Here is a 24,986-nt window from a genome sequence, read left to right as displayed (position 1 = left end):
GGGAAAATAAAAACGATTGAAAAAATGTATTTAGAGTCGTTTTATAGAGTATTTATCAAACCGAAGCTTTCTTTATTTGTATTTAATATTGTGATTTTAGGAACATATGTATTTGTTCTATTCCACTCCCATATTTGTGCTAGCTCCTTAAGGATCAACCATTTGATTTCATTTGAAACGCCATTTTTAATTTGATAGATATCTTTATTTTTCGCAGATTTACAGAAGTTAAGTTTTTTTTAACAATATTTATATAAAAATGTAATTTAGTTGACTTAAAATTTAGCTCACGCTTAGAAGGATGGCCGGGAAAAAAATAATCGGATTTTAAGGTTATGATGACAAGAGAGAATTAAAGCCGAATAAGATCTTGAGGAAATTTCTTATTAATTTTCCTCACACGAATCATAGATCCAATCCTGCCTCTCAGCTTGAACGGAACCAGCTCTTGACCCCTGAAAAATATGTATAGTCATTTATTTTTATATTTTGGTCAAAAGTGTGCAACGCAGTGAAGGAGACATCTCCGACCCTATAAAGTATATATATTCTTGATCAGGATCGCATCCTGAGTTGATATAAGCATTCGGCATCTAGTTACCGGTGCACTCCATGGTTGACACCTAAAGATAGGATGCCATTCGGGAGGAAAAATGCAAAATGGTGAAGTCGAAAAAAGTTAGGTACCTCCTCCACAGCAGTAGAGGCCTGCAGTTTTAATAAGTAAGAATGCCTTTCGCGTTTAGCAAAGCTTCTTAACTCTTTAAAGATTAACGAATAATATCTTTGGATATTTGCTGGAAAAGTGCCGTCTTTTATTTGTGTATGATATCATATTTTAATCGTCCTTACAAGAGCGCATGAACTATTACCCACGGTGTTCACCAAGTCGATAGACCCTTGATATAACGCAATGAAGAAGAGAAGTTGAGTATTTCAGACATGTAACCGAATTATTAGAAATTTTCCAACATCATTCCTAGGACTATTTTGTTATAAAAGATATTTTTAAATGAATTTGCTGCTAAAACAACAAACAGCTTGAAGGCAGAAATACAGTACTGGTAAAGAAATGTACTATTCAGGCATGGAAAGGAAATGCCTGCCATGATATAGAGGTATCTGTCCGTTCAAAACTATGATATATATTTACAAACCATCTACCCTTAACGTGGTCAGAAATTGCATCAAATAAAGAAACCATGATGATAAATGAATATAACATTCAAATAGTTGTAGAGAACGGCAGGAGCTACAAAAGTAGTGCCGTTCTGGAACAAGATCTGAGTCACATGGAATAGGAAAAAAGTGTAATAACAGGGATGTAAGCTAAAGGAAATTATAAAGCGGAAGCGATCTCTATTTCTGAGGAACTGGTATTGTAAATATTCTGCGTATTGTCGGATAAACAAAGCAGTGAGATGCATAATCATATTACCAGAAATTACAGAAAAGACCAGCAGGAGGAAGCTATTGAAAACAAGAGAACGCTATAGTCGAGTGCCTCGACTATTAGATACCCGTTACTCAGCTAAACAACTTAATATAAATATGCCTTCTTGTGTTTTTTTTTGTTTTTTTAACATAATGTGAATTATAGTGACCACAGGAAAAAAGGACAAAAAGTTCAAATTATCAATTTGAATTCGGCGATCTCTTAGTGCTGGCAGCTTTACAGCACGAGCATCAGCACCAGCGCTGCTTTAGCGCAGGCAGCTTTTGTCCTGCACCAGCAGCTGTGTTTATATTTATGTTTTTGAGTGCAATAAATTGTTTAGAAATATTAAACATACATACATATATTGGCTAAACACATACATTCTTAAATAGTAATATATATATTAAAGTCTAACTGTGTACAACTGTGTACAATGTAAATACATACATATGTATATGCTTACATACATACACACATACGCCATTGTTTGACTCAGACCTCCAATTTGGCTAACTAGATTTGATTTGCATAGTTCTTGGGATATAGTTCGGTATTGACAAATGAAAACAAGAGAGAACGTTATAGTCGGGTGCCCCGACTATCAGATACCCGTTACTCAGGTAAAGGGAGTGCGAGGGAGAACGTTTTAACGAATGGTCCGATTTGAAAAATTTCTTCTACATTTAACACAATAAAACTGCATTTTTACTTTTCCGAAATATTTAAATTTTTAAAATCGTTTATTAGCGATTGTGGGCGTTAAAGGGGGCGTGGCACCTTTTTGAAACAAACTTGCGCTGCGTAGGAACTCCTAGAATCTGCATGCAAAATGCCAATCTTCTAGCTTTTATAGTTTCCGAGATCTCAGCGTTCATACGGACGGACAGACAGACGGACAGACGGATATGGCTATATCGACTCGGCTAGTGACCCTGATCAAGAATATATATACTTTATAGGGTCGGAATCGCTTCCGTCGAGCTGTTACATACTTTTGCACGAATACAATATACTCTTTTACTCTACGAGTAACGGGTATAACCATCACAATTTCCTTTAGTAGAAATCCTTATCGAGAATTAACGTTGACTCTGTTGAGCACCTTGGCCAGCTGTTAGAAAGTCATCCGTTAGATGGCGTCATGAAAGGCGGAAATGTAGGCGCTAGCCAGGCTTAAGCGTTTAATAGGTTTTTGGGCGTTAGAGTGGGCGTGGCAAACTTTTATTAGGCCAATCGATATTTATTGACGAAACAAATACATATCAATTAAAATTTTCATAATATCATCAAAACTGTGGCCACAGCTTGTGGCTTGTGGGCGTCAGAGGGGGCGTGGCACCATTTTGAAACAAACTTGCGCTGCGTAGGAACTCCTAAAATCTACATGCAAAATGCCAATCTTCTAGCTTTTATAGTTTCCGAGATCTCAGCGTTCATACGGACGGACAGACAGACGGACAGACAGACGGACAGACGGACATGGCTAGATCGACTCGGCTAGTGATCCTGAACAAGAATATATATACTTTATAGGGTCGGAAACGCTTCCTTCTACCTGTTACATACTTTTGCACGAATACAATATACCCTTTTACTCTACGAGTAACGGGTATAATAATCAAGAATTGGCAGCCATAGGGGAATAGAATAATAGTTTCGATAAGAATTGATAGGAACCCGCAGGAATAATAGTATTGCAGAGAAACCGGGCGATGAACACATATACCTAAATTAAAAAAATAATAAAAGCATATTTACTATTATAGACGAGTTAGGGATATACACTTCCAGCTCGGAGTAGAATAAATGTGGCCTGATCAATGTAAAGTTTAATGGCATCTGAATAAAATAACGTGCGACTTATGAGTACAGTTTTATTAAACTTGTTTAAAGATTTCTGCAAACAATACGAATCAGAACTCTAAACATCAAAATTACAGAAATTTATATAACATTTAAAACGTATAATACTCTATCCACTCAGTAACGAGGCTTGCAAGAATAGACTGAACATTTTTTAATGTACACAGATGTATTATTTAACAATTGATACTATTACCTGAAGAAAATCAATGCGTTCCAAGCGAAATATACCTTTAAAAATAAAAGGGTACTACAACAAAATATTAGGAGAATACAAACCGAATACAATGCCGATTCCTGTCTTTTCTAATAAGTGCAAAGGCAAATTACACAATGTTCAGAAAGGAAATTCGGAGACCAAGTTCACCCCAGGATTTAATTCACACAAAGTCTAAGAGGACAACAATTTAACAATAACGAAAACATAGGCAAAAAACACAAAGAGAAAATTAGAAGATTAACTAAAATTATAAAATAACAAGAAAGGAAAGCTAACTTCGGGCGGAGCCCTTGCAGAATACTCTGTAAATTATATTCTCCAAAATTATTCATATGATGCATTCTTAATACTTATAAAAAATCCCAACTTCCTAACTTTAAAAACACCAAAGTTATGGCATTTCCAATCCAGTTATATGGCAGCTATAGGATATAGTCGGCCGATCCTTATGAAATTTAATAGGTCGGATTGATTGGCTAAAAATAAAACCCATAGAAAATCCCAACATCCTAACTTTACAAACACCAAAGTTATGCCATTTCCGATCAATCAGTTATATGGCAGCTATAGGATATAGTCGGCCGATCCCGGCCGTTCTGACATATATACTGCGTGCAAAGGAAAGAAGGGTGTGTGCAAAGTTTGAACTCGATAGCTTTAAAACTGAGAGACTAGAGAGAGAGTCGATCTAGCCTGTCCGTCTGTCCGTCCGTCTGTCCGTCCGTCTGTCTGTCCGTCCGTCCGTTTCTACGCAAACTAGTCCCTCAGTTTTAAAGCTATCTGCTTGAAACTTTCCCAAAAGTTGTCTTTCTATTGCAGGTAGTATATAAGTCGGATCGGGCGACTATATCATATAGCTGCCATATAACTGAACGATCGGAAAAGCCATAACTTTGGTGTTTTTAAAGTTAGGAAGTTGGGATTTTCTATGAGCTTTATTTTTGGCCAATTAATCCGACATACCAAATTTCATAATGATCGGCCGACTATTTCTTATAGCTGCCATATAACTGAACAATTGGAAATGCCATAACTTTGGTGTTTTTAAAATTAGGAAATTGGGACTTTTTTTGAGTATTAAGAATGCATCAAATGAATAATTTTGAGGAATATAATTTACAGAATATTCTGCAACTTCGGCTCCGTCCGAAGTTAGCTTTCCTTTCTTCTTATATATAAACTTGTTCCCTTTTTTTGGAATAATTTAAAAAATACTGTCGAACTTCCATGACATGCATTTTCAGAGACCGAAGTCTCTGTAATCCCAATTTTTATCTAAACTAACAAGTCATGGATTTTATTACAAAATCGCGACTTCTGGGACTTACCCTGGGCATTTCAAGGCAGCGGCGGAAAGTCACCCGTGTCCTGCCGGCCTTCTGCCCGCTAAGCATCCCGAACTCGAAAATGCTGGGCGTCAGGATGTAGCCTCCCCAGTTGGACGGCATTGGAATCTCCTCCGGCGTCTTGCCAAGCCAGACATTCAGGCGCTGTAGGATTCGCGCAAAGACCCCTGAGCGAGATTGCCAGTCGGCCGCCGCGTATCGTGGTCCGTGGGTGATGTACATCTGGACGTGGCGGGGATATCTGCGGAACTGGTCCAGCGCCTGCTCCTCCGTCAACTGATGGGCGGATCCAGCTATCCGGACACTTCGCATGAGTGGCGCCCAATTGAAGTGCAGCGACACGTGCGGATTGGCACTAATCTCGCCCGCCTGCCGACTGCCCAGCGTTGTGAAGAACGTGATCCCTCTCGCGCTGACCTCCTCGATGCTGGTCAGCCGGGTCACAGGTTCGCCGGCTTTGTCCACAGTGGCCATGCAGGCGAGTCTCGGACGCACCTGAGGCGCCTGTTTTTGGGCAGCCACCAGCCAGTTCTGAAAGATTACGTATGGTTCATCGTAGATGCGATGCTCCTCACTAGCTATATTGTGGGAAAAGTGGTTCACGTGCTGCCGAATGCGATTAATTGACCCGGTCCACAAAAGTGTGCCCCAAAGCTTTTGTACCAAAACGGACGTCATTGTAATTTGAAATGTGGCGTATAACTAAAGTGCCTTGAAATTTATTGAACATATTTTGAAGTATTTCAAATTGACAAAATGATCAAAAACAAGAAAGGAAACAAAATGTCTCGACCTCCATTTTCAATAAGTAATTCCATAGGCAAACCCTCGCCAGTTTTGTCGTTAACAACTATACACCACCTTTATAAAAAAGAACAAGCACATAAAAAAACAAGAAAGGAAAGCTAACTTCGGGCGGAGCCGAAGTTGATATACCCTTGCAGAATACTCTATAATTTATATTCTCCAAAATTATTCCTATGATGCATTCTTAATACTCATAAAAAATCCCAACTTCCTAACTTTAAAAACACCAAAGTTGTGGCATTTTCAATCGTTCAGTTATATGGCAGCTATAGTATATAGTCGGCCGATCCTTATGAAATTTGGTGGGTCGGATTAATTAGCCAAAAATAAAACCCATAGAAAATCCCAACTTCCTAAACCTACTGAAATTTGGTAGGTCAGATTGATTGGCCAAAAATAAAACCCATAGAAAATCTTAACTTCCTAACTTTACAAACACCAAAGTTATGGCATTTCCGATCAATCAGTTGTATGGCAGCCATAGGATATAGTCGGCCGATCCCGGCCGTTCCGACTTATATACTGCGTGCAAAGGAAAGAAGGGTGTGTGCAAAGTTTCAATTCGATATCTTTAAAACTGAGAGAGTTTGCGTAAAAACAGACAGACGGACAGACGGACATGGCTATATCAACTCAGGAGGTGATCCTGATCAAGAATATATATACTTTATAGGGTCGGAGATGTCTCCTTCACTGCGTTGCCCACTTTTGACCAAAATTCCCAAACAAATCCCAACTTCCTAACTTTAAAAACACCAAAGTTATTGCATTTCAATCGTTCAGTTATATGGCAGCTATAGGATGTGCAAAGTTTCAATTCGATAGCTTTAAAACTGAGAGACTAGTTTGCGTAGAAACAGACATAGCGAAAATTCTCGCAGTTCTGACTTCCAATCGGATCTAAATGTTTTTAAATGATGGTGGTGACATTTTTTCGGGCCAACCCACAATATACCACGTATTAGGTAAGTGGATTAGGGTTAAGTAGAATCATGCATGTTTATGATCTTCGTGAACTTCTGGACCCAAAACCTAAGTTTTCTGACCATATTTCTTCCATTGTGTAGTAGTTTTTACCTTTCCAAATTGGACCAAACCAAAGTTTTGTGCTTACTCCGAATACGAAGGAAACGACCAACTAAGCCAATGCTCTTTTTCCAAAAATGTCTAACATTCCCCAATGATTGCCATCCAAACATTAAAACAAGGTGACTTTAAAAGTAAAACTAAAATCTAGCAAGAAAGTCACTTTCACCAGACTACACCATTTATTTAATTTTAAATACTAAATAGATCTCAAGAAAACAGATAATTAATTACTATTCTTTAATTAAGTAACTTATTTTAAGGCCTACTGCTTTTCCACTTTTGTTCTACAATGCTAACGGCATACATGGCTATAGAAATACCTACAAAGAATTACACACTCTCTTTAAACCCCACAACCTAGGTATACTAGCTCTTCTAGAAGCACACATTACCAACCACAACTCTCTTCCAACTTTTGTTAACTGTACTTTCTAACAAAAATACAACTGTTGTGAAGCCAATATTGTCAGTTGGCTTTTTCTTGTAAACTACCTATGAACACTACAAAGCATGAAGGTGAATTGAGTTTCACAAAGCACTCTATTAATAAAAACATTGGTATGAAAGACGCAAAAGTTAAAAGTTGACAAATTCATATAGCAGCTTTATTTATTTCCAAATATAATCAAATTAAAAAGGCTTTATAAACTTTGAGTTGCTGCTTATCTCTTATAACCTAAGGCGTTACCATATCAAATGTTGGTGTTGGTGTAACCAATTTATCAATCCTTTGTGTGTCCATATTGGAGCTCTTACTTATTCGTCGCGTGGGCTTCAGATTTCGTAGTAGTTGATCATTAATAAAGACAAACACATCTCAAATGGCGATTGGTGGAAATTTTTGCGAACCATTTGCTGCCCCTAGTTAGTGTAAATGTGTATTCATTTACCCAACTCTTCCAAAATTTACCAGCGAAGGATTGAGTTTGATGCCATCGCAGTGTCAGATCAGTTTTGTCCTTTGCCATTGGTTTTTAGCGGTTCGATGGTCCTAGAAGCAAGTGATTTGGGGTAACTCATTGTATGCTGAGTCTAGGGAGACAAAGGTTAATGGTCTGGAATTACTGATTGTTCCAGCTTCAATGAGAGCCGTGCGGAGCAATATAATATGTGCAATACTAATATACACTTTGTGTAACTTCGTTGTTGTTCCGGTTACTAAAGGAAATATTTAATCTCCCAGATCTTTTTGATTTTGTAATCTAATATGTGCCAAAGTGCTTTCGACCACTCGCCTGTGCTAATAATACTTCTTAACATGCATGGCAGACCAGCAGATCACCATCTTTAAAGCAAAAATTTGCTTCAGATCTTCAAAGTGTTTTCCAGCCAACATCTTTCCCAACTCCGTTTCAGCCAAACGAAATCAAAAAAGTCATTAGGGGACTAAAACCAAAACAGGGTGGTGACTTATTAACCTCAAAAATGGTAATAACTAATAAATGATAACTTCCAAACGGTGCTATTGTGCTCGTTTGTAAACTCTTTAATGGTATCATTAATATCGGCTAATTCCCAAATAAGTGGAAAAAATCTATCACAATGCACTATGGGGCCAGCGTCCACTTTTGTTGGCCAAAACCTATTTTTGAAAAGTCGTAAAATCCAAAAAAGTTGTTTTAGGATACATTAATAGAAGACCAATCTGCAATGTTACGTTTCAGGATTTCCGATAGAGGGCGCTTCTGTTAAGATAACTGCTGTTAAATCAGATGTTTAAGACGCAAGTCTCGTGCGTTTGAATTTCGACTTATGTATATATTCTGTTTATATAACTGTTTAAAAAAACAGTTTAAAAGCGTTCCAAAAAAATTTTCTGATATAATTTCGATGAATGGTGGTGTATACTAAGTGTTTATGTGTCTAAACGGTTGAAATCTATCATGTTGTTTTTGTACTGAAGTGTTAGAGTTGACTAAACCTCGTTTTTTAATTAGAAAACTAACTTTTAAGTAGAGCAACAAAGTGAGTGCAGCGGAGTCCACTTCTGAAACTTATTAAGATTTGTAGATTATTAAATTCTTGTTAAAATGTATATTGTTAGAATCGCCACTTATTGCCACTTTTTCCGTAATTTAATTTTTAAGTACTTAGCCTCAAATTTTGCAACTTTCACAGTAGTTTCGATGAAAATAAGAATCTTTTCTATTTTCCATGCAATATTGGACTTAAATTCGAAGAGCATGAGTTTTAATAGCAGGTGCCTTTTATATACTTATCTATACAACTTGTTTAATCCGATTTTTGTGCATTTACATTGCACCTTTGTGGAACGAAGAACATTTTGTTTCCCATTTTTAATTCTATTCAAAGGCAGATATAAAAAATATAAAAAAATATAATATAAATGTAATTATAAAGTATATAATAAAAAAAAATATTATTCGATTATCTTAAAAAACAACAAAGTTGAATAAATCGATCGTAATGCAGCTATGGGATATATTCGTTCGATTCTATTGTTTTAACATATATGTTGCCTAAGAATACCAAAAAACGATTGGTCAAGTTTTATCTCGATATCTTTGAAATTAAAGCCTAGTATCCAGATCGACAAACGATTACGCTAGCGTAAAAACTTTAATCTTTCCAGTATGACCAAAAGTTTGAGAGTTCATCAGATTTAAGCGTGCTACGGTCGTACTGTCAATCAGCTGGGTTTGTTGACAAGCAGTTAAAATTCAAATATCGTATTTGCGGGAAAGAGCCTTTAGAGATATTATCAAATACCTTGGCAAGACAAGTCTGCAGCTGTACAAAGAAATTAAAAAACAATACAATTTAAATTTAACAGTTGTTTTTTTTAATTTACTGATAATTATTTGCTAATTTAAAGTTCATAGCTGCACTTTTATTGTGTTTTTTCGTACATTCTGGACCTAAAAAACATTTTGCTCTGACAAGAGGCACCACAGATAGTATTAATGTTATTTTGTCCTCACATGTAAACACCTGCAATCGACTTTTGTGAGTTTTTTGAGTTTTTCCCTACATTTCTTAAGCCTAGTATCCACATCGACGTAAACCGAACGCCAGTCATGAGAGAGAGCGAGAGGCAAACAGCTGGCGTTCACTTTTCGTCGGGCCTTTTTTTCACGTCGGTCTCCTGATCGACGAAAAAAATACCAGAAAATTCCATAGCGTTGCCACGTCTGCGGAAATAAACTTTGGGTGAACCCTAGCGAAAAGATTAAAAAATTTAATCTTTTGGCGTGGGCTTCTCACTGAACATTATAAGAAATGGAAGGAAAAACTCAAAAAACTCACAAAAGTCGATTGCAGGTGTTTACATGAGAGGACAAAATAACATTAATACTATCTGGGGTGCCTCTTGTCAGAGCAAAATGTTTTTTAGGTCCAGAATGTACGAAAAAACACAATAAAAGTGCAGTTATGAACTTTAAATTAGCAAATAATTATCAGTAAATAAAAAAAAAGAACTGTTAAATTTGTATTGTATTGTTTTTTAAATTCTTTGTACAGCGGCAGACTTGTCTTGCCAAGGTATTTGATAATATCTTTTAAAGGCTCTTTCCCGCAAATACGATATTTGAATTTTAACTGCTTGTCAACAAACCCAGCTGATTGACAGTACGACCGTAGCAGGCTTAAATCTGATGAACTCTCAAACTTTTGGTCACACTGGAAAGATTAAAGTTTTTACGCTAGCGTAATCGTTTGTCGATCTGGATACTAGGCTTTATAATGTTCAGTGAGAAGCGCACGCCAAAAGATTAAATTTTTTAATCTTTTCGCTAGGGTTCACCCAAAACTCATTTCCGCAGACTGGCAACGCTATGGAATTTTCTGGTATTTTTTTCGTTCGTCAGGGGACCGACGTGAAAAAAAGGCCCGACGAAAAGTGAACGCCAGATATTTGCCTCTCGCTCTCTCTCATGACTGGCGTACGGTTTTCGTCGATCAGGATACTAGGCTTTAAGCAAGCGAGTTAATAATTTTGGCCAACAAAAGTGGTCGTTGGCCCCATAGTGCAATGATACCAAAGCCCGGAAAAGACCACACAATTCCGTCATCGCACAGACCAATAATACTGTCTTGTTTGTCTAAATTCCATATTTGGAAGCGCACAATGTCATCCCGGCAGATCAGTTTGGCTTCCGAAGAAACCAATAAACCATCGAGCAAGTTAACAGAATAAAATCAGCTTTTGAGCATCGAGCATTTTATAGCGCTACATTCTTCGATGCATCACAAGCTTTCGACCGAGTTGCCTTGATGGTCCCATACATAAAAGCAAGATGCATTTGCCTATCTCCACCCAAAAGCTCCTCGATTCGTATTTCTACAATAGAGTACTTTTAGTGAGATGCAAAGCAGAAATATCGAACGAATAAATTATTGAAGCTGGAGTTCCACAAGAAAGCGCACTTGGGCCTACTCTATTTGTCATATACATACATATTCTGCGGATATCCCTACGAACAAGGTACTAACAACGTCCACGTTTTCCGACGATACTGCTGAGTCGCTCAAGATGACCAATCCGAGCAACAAGCCAACTTGCTGATTATCTTGATGTAGTCGGGAGGTGGCTATTTGACTGGCATATAAAAATAAACTTTACAACTCAATTCTTAAACCCATTTGGACATATGGCTACCAGCTGTGGGGGAACGCGGAATCAACATAGACATTATACAGCGCGCACAATCAAAAATACTGATAACTATCACTGGGGCGCACTTACTCTGTGCCAGTCAATATGAATTTTAGTTAAGTTAATATTAATATAATATTTATATGTATTATATTATTGTTAATCTCGGAAGGAGAAAATTCAATATAATTAATAAGATCAAGATTATAAAAATCCAATCCTACCTAAATAACATTAAGATTATTATAACACTCTTACATATGGCAAAGTTAATCAGTAAAACATATTATACGTAACTTAAACTATTATAGAAACAAAGAAAACTAAAAGCAAGCAAAGAAATAAAATATTAAGCAACATTATTGAAATACTCTATGGAAATATTGTAATTAGAACATTAAAGTCATTTCGATTTTCTGATAGTTTCTATAGCATATAAATACTACAGTTGTATACGATTTCGGATTCATACATTGAGTTGAGTCGGGGATACGGATAGATGGTCGTGGCTGGATCGACTTGCCTGATGTACCGATCTTGAGTAGGAAGTGGAAAGGTAACGAAGGTAAATCGCTAAACTTGAGATAGATATATAATTTATTGTTAAAAATAAAATAAAGTTCTGGGATAGCTGCATGAAAGTGAATTCACAGATTTGAGCATAACACTTCTTAATTAAAACTCATAAGAATAATCAGCAATATTGTGTATTTAACATTTGAAAAACTTCTCGTCCATTTCAATTACATTTGGAAGACAGTGCGAATCCATATGTTGCTGAAAGACAGATTTTCATGCTTAGGGAGCCAATCTCTCGTAGACCCAACCATCCTCTCCCTTGTGGACGAGTTCCCCGTCGACCTCGGATTCCACTCCAGCACCTCGTCTAAAGCGGATACGATCGTGAAGGCGATCGGTCTGGCCCTGCCAGAATTCAATGAGGTTGGGCCGCACTAGGTAACCGCCCCAGCTGGGCAGTGGAACCTCTCCATCGGGACCTAGTCTCTCCTTGATTTCTGCCTCCACCTGGTCCAAGTAGTTTCGCGACGGAATCCGCTGGCTTTGAGGACTGGCAGCGGATCCAATTTGACTGGCCCTGGGCCGTTCGTGAAAATACTTAAGGGAATCCTCTAGCGGAATCTTCTCGGCCACGCCCTCGATGCGGACACTCCTTCGCAAAGGAAGCCAGTAGATAGATATGGCTACATTGGGATTGGCCTTGATCTCATCGGCCTTGCGACTTTTGTAGTTGGTGAAAAAAGTGAAACCTTCAGCGGTAGCTTCTTTCACTAAGACAAATCGATTCGATGGTTTTCCTTCGGGACTGACGGTGGCCAAAGCGGCGGCATTGGGCTCCAAAATCTCCGGTGTTTTCAGGGCCAACTCCAGCCAATCGCGAAACACGCAAAAGGGGTTTTTTACATTGATATTCTCTTCCAGGAAAGCCTCCTTCCGTTCATGGTACTTTAGACGAAGTGCTAAAATGGGATTTAGATTTACTATAACGAGTGCAAAATATATTAAAGTTACCCACCCGAAAGCTTGACGTCAGAGATTTCTTGGCTCATCTTGCGGATTGTTTGCAGGAACTTCACTGTTTTGTGGGGTTTATGTACTGATTAGTTCAACCAGCGCAGGCCACAATAACACGTACTTATTCAAGGTTAGTTTTGAGCTTATCTGCTGGTTAATTTTTTATCTCCCGTCGCTTAATCGCAAAGTGGTTTGGCGAAAATAATATGCAAAAAACAGCTGGTTGAGATGAAGTTGCCACACTGCAGAATTGGATATGATTATGCCAGGGGTGATAACTAGTGCGTCTATCGAATACACCTATCGGGCAAAACGTTAGCAAACCCGCGCAAAATAAAATTTTTAAAATAAATTATTGAAGGCATACACTGGGGCCTAGTCTTGAGCTTATTAAATTTCAGTCATATATGTTTCAAATAATCTGGACTAAAATTAACAATTCAATTTATGTTATATCAACGTTGTTTTTATGGATGTATGATATATTCCAAAATTTAGTAATTGCTCACAATTTCAGAAATAAAATTTAAATTTTTTGAAAATATTTCCATAGAAAATATTCGAAAATTCAAAGGAAAATAATGGGAAGAACGATATAACTTCATTTTTTCAGCAAATAGAGAGATTTACCTCAAGGTATAAATTTAAACGGACAACAAAAATTCCTTACTTTCCTCAGCAAAATCAATACTAAGTATATGTGTGGAAAATAAATAAGCAATTGAAAGCCAATTCAGTAGAACACTAGGGTTTTTTCAAATAAACAGTCCTAGTTATTTCATTTCTTGTGGTTTTCTAATCATAATTGTCATAATATAAACAATAATAATAAAACATAAAACAAAATATGCACATATTCATTAACTTCTAAAAATTTGTATAATTGATTTCTCTCGATCCATCAACACATTATTATTTATATAATAAAATACAAACATTTTAAATTAAATTACCCTTTTTTTTGACAAGCTTTAAAGTTTGCCATAATTAAACTTTTCTGAAACTTCCTGAAAATTCTTTTAAAACCAGGCGATGTTTTCCGAAAACCAAAAGTATCGATAGTATCGATGTTAACATCGATTAAGGCTAGGCCAAATTAATGAAGCGCTCGTTTTTAAATGATCGTTAGATCATTAATGAATTTCAGCCAAAATTATTTATGTTTCAGTTTGACTCGGACTTTAATTTAAGTACTAATATTTTAAGAATCTTATTACATTTTTGGGCCTTATAGGTACGCTGTAACCACTTCGAAGGAGGTTTTTATGAAGAAGAGCTAAAGCCGCCATTTAAAATTTTTTATTTTCGTTTTGTGTACTAATATTTTAAATGTTTATGAACAAAAGGCATTAAAGAAGTCTAGAAAGTCTAATTTTCTATGGCAAAGAACTGGAAAAAATGTTTTAGCTGGTATTTTGTAAAGTTAACTTACATTTTTTTTAGGCTAAAAGTTATGAACAAATGTGTTACTGAGCTAATATATGTCCAAATATGTTACAGTAAACAATTGCAAACTTAACAACAAATAAAATTTACGCAATGTAAAACATCCCGGTTAACATTTTAAAAGGACCAGGGCAAATGCGCAAAATATGTACAAAAAACAAATATCACCAGCACGTGTGCGTGGCTTTCAGCTCGGGGCATTCTCTCTCCCACTCTCTGGGGGTTGTTGTTTTCAGAGCGGCGAGTCCTTTCGGCTTCGCACGAGCGGGCCGAGTACGTATGTCCTACCCTCGGCTGGGGGCTTGGACGCTTGCGACGATGATGGCATGCGGATAGAGCAAATCCAACACGAACGGCTGCTGGACGTGTTTGCTGTGAGCTGCGAGCTGCGTGTGACTTGAATCGAACATAAACGCCAAGAGAACGGAGCTCAAGCCAGAAAACTTAGGGATAGAAGGACAAGAGACAGACAGACAAGCAAGGGGGCCTCACCAATATAAATTGACATTCCTCGCCCTTGTTAATGTTGCGACTGTTCCCGACATTTCCATAGACGCGTCAAGTGATTGCCCCGTCGTTTGAGTGCGTGCGAATAAAAGTAGGTTACGGCGGAAAGAATCCTGAGGTCGGATGGTCGGAGGCTCCGGGAAAGCGTTCACAAGTTTTCCGTGTGCATGTGTGTAGGCCGCGGGGTGTTAAGAAAATGCAGTGCAAGTGTCACAACGGCGACAAAGGCGAAGTGCAAATGGCTTGATAGCGAATATCAAATGAACGAACCAGGACCAGCCCATTTCCCAAATTCTTCGATTCATACTCTTCAACCGACAAGGAAAAAGTGATATTTTTACAACTGTGGCCTGCTTTTGCACAGCACAAAGTTACCCATACAGACACACACAGCCACACTCACACAGACAGACAGGGGATATCCAGCGGAACACACACAAGCACACACGACAACTATATAGCAATATATGCCCATTGAGTGCCTTATATCATTTGATAATAATCCACAAGGTGTCTACTATGCCGGACAGGAGCTATCCGGAGTTGTTGATCTCAGCGTCGACGCCACCAAACGCATTAAAGGTGAGCCCAACTGTATACTACGAAAATGCCGCCCATGAGTCACGGGGCGTATGGGTGATGCGGTCACTTGGCTTTTCGGTGCGGCGATTCGGTGCATTTAAATGCACGAAGAACATCGGCTAATGGCAATATTAAAATGTATTTCCCCCCGGACGCCGTTTTGAACATGACGTGCTATTAATCGTGGCTCCTGCCCCCGCCCTAATGTTTATGGTGGTTGTAGCTGTCACAGTGGAACATTCTGCAGCTCTTGTGCTCCTTTTGGCATGCCGCCATTTTCATTTATCCATGAACTCGTATTTAGGTATTTGTTATTCTTTTGTGTAAAAGCAAATTACACTTGGAAAATAGTTGCTTTGCAGAGGTAAACCAGTTAAGGAGGCCGAAGTTCGTTTTTTTTTAAATTTTTTTTCTGAGTGAATAATAATTCAAATTTGTTTAAACTTGGAGGGTAATTTATTTCTATTTTAAACTATACCTTCAAATTTTGGTAAGTCATTTCCGCCGGCATTGGGGAAGTCAGACCTTGGTGTCCATTGACGATCGCCATCAGAGTTGACCCCTTGTGGGCAACCTGGAGGTCGCAGTTTTGATTGTAACATATTTTCTAAGAATATGAACCAAACTCTGACCGAAATAGGTGAAAATGTAATGTTTTAAAGGTGTTTGAACAAAAGGTCACGTTTTTATATAATTTTTTTGACCTCTCTTACATAAAACAAGAAAGGAAAGCTAACTTCGGGCGGAGCCGAAGTTGATATACGCTTGCAGAATACTCTGTAAATTATATTCTTCAAAATTATTCATATGATGCATTCTTAATACTCATAAAAAATCCCAACTTCCTAACTTTAAAAATACCAAAGTTATGGCATTTCCGATCGTTCAGTTATATGACAGGTATAGGATATAGTCGGCCGATTCTCATGAAATTCGGTAGGTCAGATTGATTGTCCAAAAATAAAACCCATAGATAATCTTAACTTCCTAACTTTACAAACACCAAAGTTATGGCATTTCCGATCGTTCAGTTATATGAAAGCTATAGGATATAGTCGTCCGATCCTTATGAAATTTGGTAAGTCGGATTGATTGCCCAAAAGTAAAACCTATAGAAAATCCCAACTTTCTAACTTTTCAAACACCAAAGTTATGGCATTTCCGATCAATCAGTTATATGGCAGCTATAGGATATAGTCGGCCGATCCCGGCCGATCCCGTTCCGACTTATATACTGCGTGCAAAGGAAAGAAGGGTGTGTGCAAAGTTTCAATTCGATATCTTTAAAACTGAGAGACTAGTTTGTGTAGAAACAGACAGACGGACAGACGGACGGACGGACAGACGGACAGACGGACAGACGGACGGACGGACAGACGGACAGACGGGCATGGCTATATCAACTCAGGAGGTGATCCTGATCAAGAATATATATACTTTATAGGGTCGGAGATGTCTCCTTCACTGCGTTGCACACTTTTGAAATTTAAATCGTTTAAAAAGTAAATCAACTTTAAAACTATATAAATACCACAAAATTTTACAAAATCAGCAAGCAAATCTGAAAAAAAGTACATTTTGTAAAAAGAGCTGCCGACAAGCGTAATACTGTTTTTTTTTCCTCGTTTTTATACCCTTGCAGAGGGTATTATAATTTCAGTCAAAAGTTTGCAACGCAGTAAAGGAGACATTTCCGACCCTATAAATTATATAAATTCTTGATCAGCACCACCAGGAGACTCGATCTAGCCATGTCCGTCTGTCAATCTGTCCGTCCGTCCGATTCAACGCAAACTAGTCCCTCAGTTTCCTGCATGAAGCTTTCACAAAAGTTGTCATTCTACTGAAGGTAGTATATATGTAAGTCGGAACGAGCTGGATCTTTTAAAAAGTATAACTTTGTTGTTTTTAATTTTGTTTTTGTCCTTTGGGATTTGGAAATATTTAAGTACTATGGAATTCCGGTCCTAATTAAATTAAAAAATTAAAAAAGATTATGAAAAAAAATTATTATTATTTTTCCATTTATTAAAATATTTCTTTTATTTTTGCCAATATCGGGAAAAAAAACTTTTTTTCCTTGCTTAAGTTTTAAGATTTTTGATTTAATTAATATTTGATGATTTCAATGTATTCATGAAAGTAATTTGGCAATCCTAAGTCACATCGGGCGGGGTGGGGAAATCCTCTTGCAGGCATCCACGTCACCGTCAGCGGCTATGCCAAGATACGCTGGATAAAAAAGGGATATCCGCGCGACAGCGAGCGAGCCATGTGCCGTGCTTACCGATCGTACCTGTCCTCGCGGTCCTACGTCCTCGGATCCTGCGCGAACAACTCGAGCATCGACTGGCCGGCCGGCGAGTACTCGTACACGTTCCACGTCGTTCTGCCCGACAATCTGCCCACGTCATTCGACGGCAAGTACGGCCAGATTCACTACGAGATCATCACGACCATCGAGCGGGCCGGTCGCTACCCGAAGGTCTTTAAGCTGCCATTTACCGTGATACAACCGTTGGACCTGAACGCCGATGCTATTTACAGGGTAAGTTATGAATCTTAACTTACAAAGCTGTATTAAATCGAGAAAGATTTTCAACAATCTTGAATGCATACAAAATGTTCAGGTTATGTTCAGGTTAAACAGGGTTTATCATTTATCAATTTATAGAAAACGCTCTTTGACATCATCGGTTTGATCACTATTGATCTTAAAAACTATTGAAATAATATTACTAGGGAGGCAGAACCTCTTCCAGCTGAAAGCGCATACATTTCGGTTGAAACTGGTTTTGAAAAGATTTCTGTAGCACACCGGTAAATATTTTTGTATACCCTTGCAGAGCGTATTATATTTTTGGTCAGAAGTTTGTAACGCAGTGAAGGAGGCGTTTCCGACCCCATAAAGTGAATATATTCTTGATCAGGATCAACAGGGGAGTCGATATAGCCGTGTCCGTCTGTTTCAATACGGTTTGCGAGTTCAGTTTACAAGCTAGCGATCTGAAACTTTGACAGTCGTCCTAAAACATATGTACGCAGATCAAGTTTGAAAAGCTATTGGGCGTCTTATCCTATACCTCCCATAGGAACAAACGGATATACCTTGCAAGAATTGAAGATATATCGCAATGTGTAAAAGCTATTGACATGCATCTTTCCAAATCTTATTGTTGTATGATACATTTGTCCTATAGAAACAGTAGTGTGAAAACGGTTAAAATTTTATGTTTTTCAGGATATTTCGCGCAGTATATAAGCTATTGACATGAATCTTTCCAAATCGTATTTTTGTATGCATACCTTGATCAGGGTAAAAAAGCCGATCGGGCGTCAATAACTTATAGCTCCCATAGGAATAATTGGGTGAAATCAGTCCAAATTTGATGTTTTTTAGGATATTTCGCGCAGTGTATAAGCTATTGATATACATTTTTCCAAGTTATTTATTTGCGCATACCTTGATCAAGGCCGATCATGCTGATCGGACGTCTATATCTTATAGCTTCCATAGGAATAATTGTTAAAAGCTGGGAAAATATCCCTTTTTTTTATTTCTATATATTAGCAAGGGTATTTAATCTTCGGCTTGCCGAAGTTATAATCTAATTTTAACCTTTTACTCTTTATAAGAACAATGTGTAATTTTCGAACAGCGTGCTTCATCCAGAACATTCTTTTTTGTAGGTGCCCCTGGAGATCCTCGATCGGAAGCGCTTCTGGAGCTTTTGCTGTCCCACGGGTCCGCTGACGGTAAAGTTCTCCACGCCGTACTGCGGATATGCGCCCGGCCAGAAGATCCACTTCGTGCTGTACATCAACAACGAATCCTCGATTGACATCACCGAGTGCGAAGTCAAGTTAAAGCAGGAGGTGAGCTACGAGTCGCACGACCCGCAGCACGAGTACCGCTACGACAAACACCTTATCGCCCGGAAGCAGTTCGGAAACGTTTTGCGATGGTCGCGGAAGGTGTACCGGGGCTATCTGGACCTGCCCTCGATACCGCCCACTTCGGTGAAGCCCACATGCCCCATTAGCGTTAACTATTCGATTAAGATCATCGTGAACCCCACGGAGTTCCACTGGAAGCTGAAGCTGAAAATTCCGCTGACCATCGGCAGTATTCCGATCATGGATGGTCCGGAGGCCCTGCTGCGGTTCAATCGCCAGCAGCAACAGCACCAAGTAGTTAGTCAAAATTTACAAATGTCCACGCAACAGCGGCAGAACCAAAGGGATCGTTACCGCGATATTAATAGAGATCTGGACCCGGATCGAGATAGAGATCAGGATCGGATTAGGGATCGGGATCGGGAAAGTGCCTCAGTTCAGCAGCGACGTATCAGCAGTATCAACAACAACAATCATGGACGCTTTGTGGGTGGACTACTGCCGACCAATAGCAATATGAATATGATAGTAAATGCAAGTCCCACGCTCTCGAGCTCCACGCCATCGTCAACGCCAACAACTGCCGCTCTCAGGCCCACGGCCATGCCAGCGATATTGGTGACCAGCGATAGCGATAATCCCCCGGACTATATTCCCATGAGTATGACCCCGAACACTCTTTCTATTAGCCCTTGCAGATGGACTCTGAATTATTTAAAGCTACATACATGCTTAAAAATACAGTAGAACTTCCAAAGCTATAACCTCCACTTTTTATACGTTTTTATAGGTTAATGCGTAATTTTGCTTAAAACAACTGCCTTTCCCTCAATGAAGAGAAACTTATTATTAATTTTGTCTTCAAGAGCTTGCACTAAATGATATGATCATACTAAAAGATCGTAGGCTAAAGAAAAGCTATGTAAGAAAACAAAAAGTATAAAAACTTTAATGAATTTCAACCGCCCCCTTTTTAGGCACTCAAATAACATTTTTCCCGGAAAATGTTGACTTGTGAAAGTAAAAACAAGTATAAAACATAGAGACAAAATTGCATGAAATATAGTCGTTAAGCGCTACTTGCCCTCCAGTTTGGTTTGGCAATATGACATAGGGATGTTGTATTCATTGTATTTTCTATTCTCGAGACAAAGACATCTGCAATGGCATTACAAATCACAGACTTAATATTTATCCTTAACTCTAATTGACATTATTAAAATTCCATCTGTTTGCAGTGCCGCCCTCGTATGAAGATGCCATGGCTCTGAGTGAGAAATTCAGCGATGATACTGAGTTCTTGACCAACGTTAGCATGAGCAGTATTTTGTCCGCTCAGGCTGATGTTACCACAAGTGAGCCCTTTAAGCCGCGTTATCCAGTCTATTACGATTATGAGACACCGACCATACCGCCCGGTAGTGATGATTCTAATGAATCCGACACATAAAATCCCCTCCAATACAAAAAATGTCAAAAATTGTTACAAAAAAAAAAACCAAAAATGAACCAATATTTGAATGGCTGAGTGGCTTTTTTTAAAAATTATTCTTTTATTCCTTTACTTACTAGTAGTTAAAGCATTTTTCGTAGATGCCTTGTATTTTGTTAAAGTGTTGAGATTGAATATGGAAAAACAACATTCATCCAAGATGGTCCGCTTTAATGTTCAGGGGATCATTTACTTTCCTATAAAAGTTTGCTGGGGTCATCCGAATTTTTAATCATCAATATTCCGTTTTTACTGTGCGTCTGTTCAGCTCAATATCTTCTTCCAATTAAATCTCATCACTTACTTAATGAAATTAAATTTTATTCCTATTATATAAAATTGTGTAACAAAAATATTTGCACGTTTAATTATATTTAGATGTTTAATAGAGCTAACCAGAGTTTTTCACTAAATTTATTTATTAAGAATTAATTAATTATTCTTAATAGTCAACTTATTCCATTACCTTCCATTACAAATATATTTTCATTATTATTATCAACATTTTATCTTAATAAAAATGAATATAAAATATATGTATATGTCTGTATCAACTACAATTATCAATTTTAAATTTTATTGAACAAATTTAAGATGATTTATTAGAGCGTATTTAAAAGTTTAAGCCGAATATACATTAACCAATTACTGTTTAAGAAAAGTATTTAAACACTTTTAAAGTATTATCTTGCCTTTTTCTACTTTTCTTACTATGCATTTCTCTGTTAATGAAATATAAGCCGAGCAGAGAAATTTTCAAAATGTGCTTAACTTCTAAATTTGTTCTCTTGTTACCGCCCCGAAACATGCAACATTTTATACCGTCCATTCACGACCCCTACCACCCTCTTCCCACGAAACTCGAAAACCCCAGAGACGCTTTACGATGAGTCCAGTTTCCAATTGCGACTCGCACTCAGCTGTCAGGACTCGGCGCCAGCGGAAGCGGAAGTGGATGAGGAGGTGACCACGAACGCGCCTGCAGGAGAGTCTTTCGCCTGCGAGAAGAAATGAGACGGCCTGGGATCAAACGATTTGGGAAAAGCTGCATCAAATGTTAACCAATAAGTAAACTGCAAAAACACTGACATATTTACTCGAAATCAAAATATTATAAACAAAATAATTCAAACGCTAATGTAATAGTATAGTAGTTATTAAGTCTGAGCCGTAAATGAAAATTGGATATAGCAAAACAAACACATTTTTACAAAGCCAAACAGAATGGTATATATTTTGCAGAATAATATGTACTTATTTTAAAATGTATTTAGTTTGCTCGAAAAAGATTTCATTTTTTTATCCTGCATATATTCTATTAACCCTCTTCTTAATCTTAACTCTTCCCTTTTCTGTGTCTTATTTCAATATTAACCTTGAACTATCTTTTATATTTTTGAAAAATAATACAAAATGTAAACAAATATAGGGCCGTACCACAGTGATCACTGGCAACATATACACAAGAAACGTAGTGAAAAGTTAAATGAAATCCTTTAGCCCTAAGATTAGATAAACCCGAACAAAATCTGCACAATTTTATCTAAAGGAGACTCAAAACTCATTTTCAATATTGAATATTGTATTTATTAAGTATCTATGAGAAATTTACAAGCAAAGATTAGCCAAATTGAACTTAGCTTATATTATTTTACACGACACTTCACACAAAAGTATAAATTGTAGTTGGAACAAGTCATCAGAACAACTTAACCATTGGGTGTCTAATAGATATATTTTGTAACTATAAAAGGTGTCTTTTGCTCTAGTTTACATACAAGCGTTTGCCTTTGATTGTGTAAACCCTCTTACTAAATACTTTGTACTTCCTCTGATTTTAAAGCCAGTCTAATCAGCAATCACATAAGTCTATTACTAAGTCTTTACTGTCTTCAATTCGATTCAATCCGATTTAATAAAGCTAAACAAGCAAAATATATTATGTATATCCCAGAATGTTTAGATGAACTGCTTTAAGTGGCGAATGGGTGCATGTTATGATAACAGATCAGATACAGTGTACAATCAGTAACAAGTCTCAGCAGACTAAGCCTGGCTATAAACTGAATTTATATATTTATGTCGCCACAGCCAAAACAGACTTCGGGCCAAATTAGTAGTAAAACCGACTCGTGTGGAAACAGATTTCTAGACTTCCATCAGCTTCGGCAAAACTTGAAGTTGTCACAGTCGCTGGTTCGCCGTCTGTCGACGAGGTCGTAACTGGAGTCCCAGTCGAGTGAATACGAATTATTGGGAGTCTCACAAATATAATGCCAGTGAAATGCCAATAAATTGTGAATTTAATTTATCGCGTGCTGCTGCCATTTATTACACTGGCGAGCAAGTCTCGGGTTCACTCACTGTGACAGTTCACGGCAAAAAACATTTTGCATCTGAGGGTGAGTCAAAGATGCCATTAGGCAAATGAGTTGGTCTAGTGATTAGATAGAGAGTTGTGCACATAGGTGGGCAATCTAATGTACTGATCTTGTTGTTGTTTCCCCTTGACAGGCGTAAGTATAACGCTCTATGGAGTCTCAGCGGTACACTGGCGAGAACCAAATTGTGGTCCTCCGGAAATCGAACATAATGATAGCACCGGGAACTTGGAGTGTGCCAAAGAGGATTACCAGGGCATTGAAGTTCACATAAATCAAACAAAGAAGCTGACTAGCGGACTACGCCTACAACCTGGTATTTTTCAATTCGGTGACTTTAGATTCCAGCTCCCTGAAAATTTGCCAACTACTTGTAGTCTTTCTTTCGGCAATGTGGAATATATGCTAAGGGTTGACTTTGAAAGAAGGGGAAAACATAACAAATGCTTTCAGCAGCGAGTGGTGATAAGAAAGAATCTGGAATTTAGTGATCTCAATCCACAATTTAAGGAGACGTCTAATATTAGCCTTTCCCTGCCCCGAAGTTACTTTGTTCCTGGTCAAAATGTTGGCTATGAAATTAATTCAAAGGATGGATCCTTGGAGCCCTTAACCCGTTTGTGTAAAAAAATCTGTTACACATGTCAGAAACCTAATGCAAAGACTAAAAAAGTTATACAAGTTTTATCCGAGTGCACCGACTTAAAAAGTAACCTTCGCCTGCCTCTGACAGCTCCCATTATGAGCCACGCAGATCAGTTGGGACTTATACAAATCAGCTATTATATAGAGACACTTAACTTCCAGGATCCTCCACTCAAACTCCCTATATTTGTAGTCACTGCAGCACCACCCGTGTACTCCTCCATGGAACCCTCCCGACTTTGCTTTGTTAACATGGGTGAGCCTCTTTACCCCGTATAATTCACAATTAATTAAATGTTGGTCTTCTCCCAGCCCTCAGTGAGAGCGAGCTGTGTACGCCAATTAATCAGTTTCTGGCCCACAACTGTTCCCTGGAAATTGGCGCCTTGGCTCTGAACAAACATTGTGAACGCATCGAGTTACTGAAAGGCCCGAAGAGACAAAAGTCGTACGTGCAATTAGCATTGCGATACTTTCATAAAAACGTTTTACCCTGACACGTGTCCAAATTGGAATTTCAGTGTCAAGCATTGATATTTTAGAGTTCAATGGAATCAAATCTATTAAACTGCACAGAAACAATTATTATTTTTGTCCAAAAAAATAAAAATACAATTTTTTTTATATCCGTTGCCCGTGGAGTAAGGCCTGTGTCGAATTCCTTGAGATCACGGTGAGTATAAGAGCCAAAGAGTTCATTGATTATTGTGATAATTTTGAGCGCAAGTTTATTTGAAAAATTGGCCACTCCTTAGCCAACGCCCACATATTCTGTGCAGGCATAGTAGAAACATATTCTTGTTGAACATTTATTTTAGAAGTTATTTAGAAATTAAGTTTCAAGTAAATGGTCAATAATATCAGCGCTGGCAGATAAACATTCCTTACCTCTAGAAGGCTCCAATTTATTTGTTTGCAACCTAATACAATTATAAGTGGCAACATCTATTAAGGACATAATATACAATTTTAGTATACTTTATAAATAATTTAGAAATGCTGATGCAAATAATAAAGTTTCATTTGTTGCCCTCAGTCAATTTCGGAGCTCTCATTATAGGAATTATGCATGCCAGATTAATGGAGTGAGTGCCCAAATAATTTTGAGGCCCTAATAGTGCC

At 37.9% G+C, this 24,986-nt stretch overlaps 4 protein-coding genes across 7 annotated transcripts; 2 read left to right on the top strand and 2 right to left on the bottom strand.

The window, feature by feature from the left end:
* Nucleotides 1–204: 204 nt before the first annotated feature.
* On the bottom strand, nt 205–5,579 carry LOC108041522 (pyridoxine/pyridoxamine 5'-phosphate oxidase). Its single transcript, XM_017119453.1, has 2 exons — nt 4,850–5,579; nt 205–455 (listed from the first exon to the last, which is right to left on the bottom strand). Exons 1-2 carry the CDS (start codon nt 5,543–5,545, stop codon nt 387–389), a joined length of 765 nt encoding a protein of 254 aa, XP_016974942.1. The 5' UTR covers nt 5,546–5,579; the 3' UTR covers nt 205–386.
* Nucleotides 5,580–12,072: 6,493 nt separating this feature from the next.
* On the bottom strand, nt 12,073–13,147 carry LOC108041521 (pyridoxine/pyridoxamine 5'-phosphate oxidase). The gene is made up of 3 exons (XM_017119452.1): nt 13,036–13,147; nt 12,916–12,975; nt 12,073–12,859 (listed from the first exon to the last, which is right to left on the bottom strand). Coding segments are annotated over exons 1-3 (741 nt in total). The 5' UTR covers nt 13,037–13,147; the 3' UTR covers nt 12,073–12,179.
* A 1,568-nt stretch (nt 13,148–14,715) lies between these two features.
* On the top strand, nt 14,716–22,775 carry LOC108049282 (arrestin domain-containing protein 17). Of its 2 annotated transcripts, none has more exons than XM_044457069.1 (5): nt 14,716–15,449; nt 17,645–17,997; nt 19,140–20,007; nt 20,585–20,701; nt 21,713–22,775. In XM_044457069.1, exons 1-5 carry the CDS (start codon nt 15,335–15,337, stop codon nt 21,850–21,852), a joined length of 1,593 nt encoding a protein of 530 aa, XP_044313004.1. In that variant the 5' UTR covers nt 14,716–15,334; the 3' UTR covers nt 21,853–22,775. The 2 variants fall into 2 exon arrangements, with proteins under 2 accessions (XP_044313004.1, XP_044313003.1); XM_044457068.1 differs by having other exon boundaries at nt 20,585–20,764.
* Nucleotides 22,776–22,887: 112 nt separating this feature from the next.
* On the top strand, nt 22,888–24,479 carry LOC108049285. Of its 3 annotated transcripts, none has more exons than XM_017130423.2 (3): nt 22,888–23,240; nt 23,353–24,120; nt 24,177–24,479. In XM_017130423.2, exons 1-3 carry the CDS (start codon nt 23,123–23,125, stop codon nt 24,359–24,361), a joined length of 1,071 nt encoding a protein of 356 aa, XP_016985912.1. In that variant the 5' UTR covers nt 22,888–23,122; the 3' UTR covers nt 24,362–24,479. The 3 variants fall into 3 exon arrangements, with proteins under 3 accessions (XP_016985912.1, XP_016985914.1, XP_016985913.1); XM_017130425.2 differs by lacking the exon at nt 24,177–24,479 and having other exon boundaries at nt 23,353–23,535; nt 23,597–23,684; XM_017130424.2 differs by lacking the exon at nt 22,888–23,240 and having other exon boundaries at nt 23,435–23,535; nt 23,597–24,120.
* The last annotated feature ends 507 nt before the right edge of the window (nt 24,480–24,986 follow it).

Source organism: Drosophila rhopaloa, unplaced genomic scaffold (assembly GCF_018152115.1).
Source record: "Drosophila rhopaloa isolate 14029-0021.01 unplaced genomic scaffold, ASM1815211v1 contig_155, whole genome shotgun sequence".
In the NCBI taxonomy this organism is placed as follows: domain Eukaryota; kingdom Metazoa; phylum Arthropoda; class Insecta; order Diptera; family Drosophilidae; genus Drosophila; species Drosophila rhopaloa.
The sequence above is the reverse complement of the archived record's forward strand: the minus strand, read 5'-3'. Positions and strand labels throughout refer to the sequence as shown.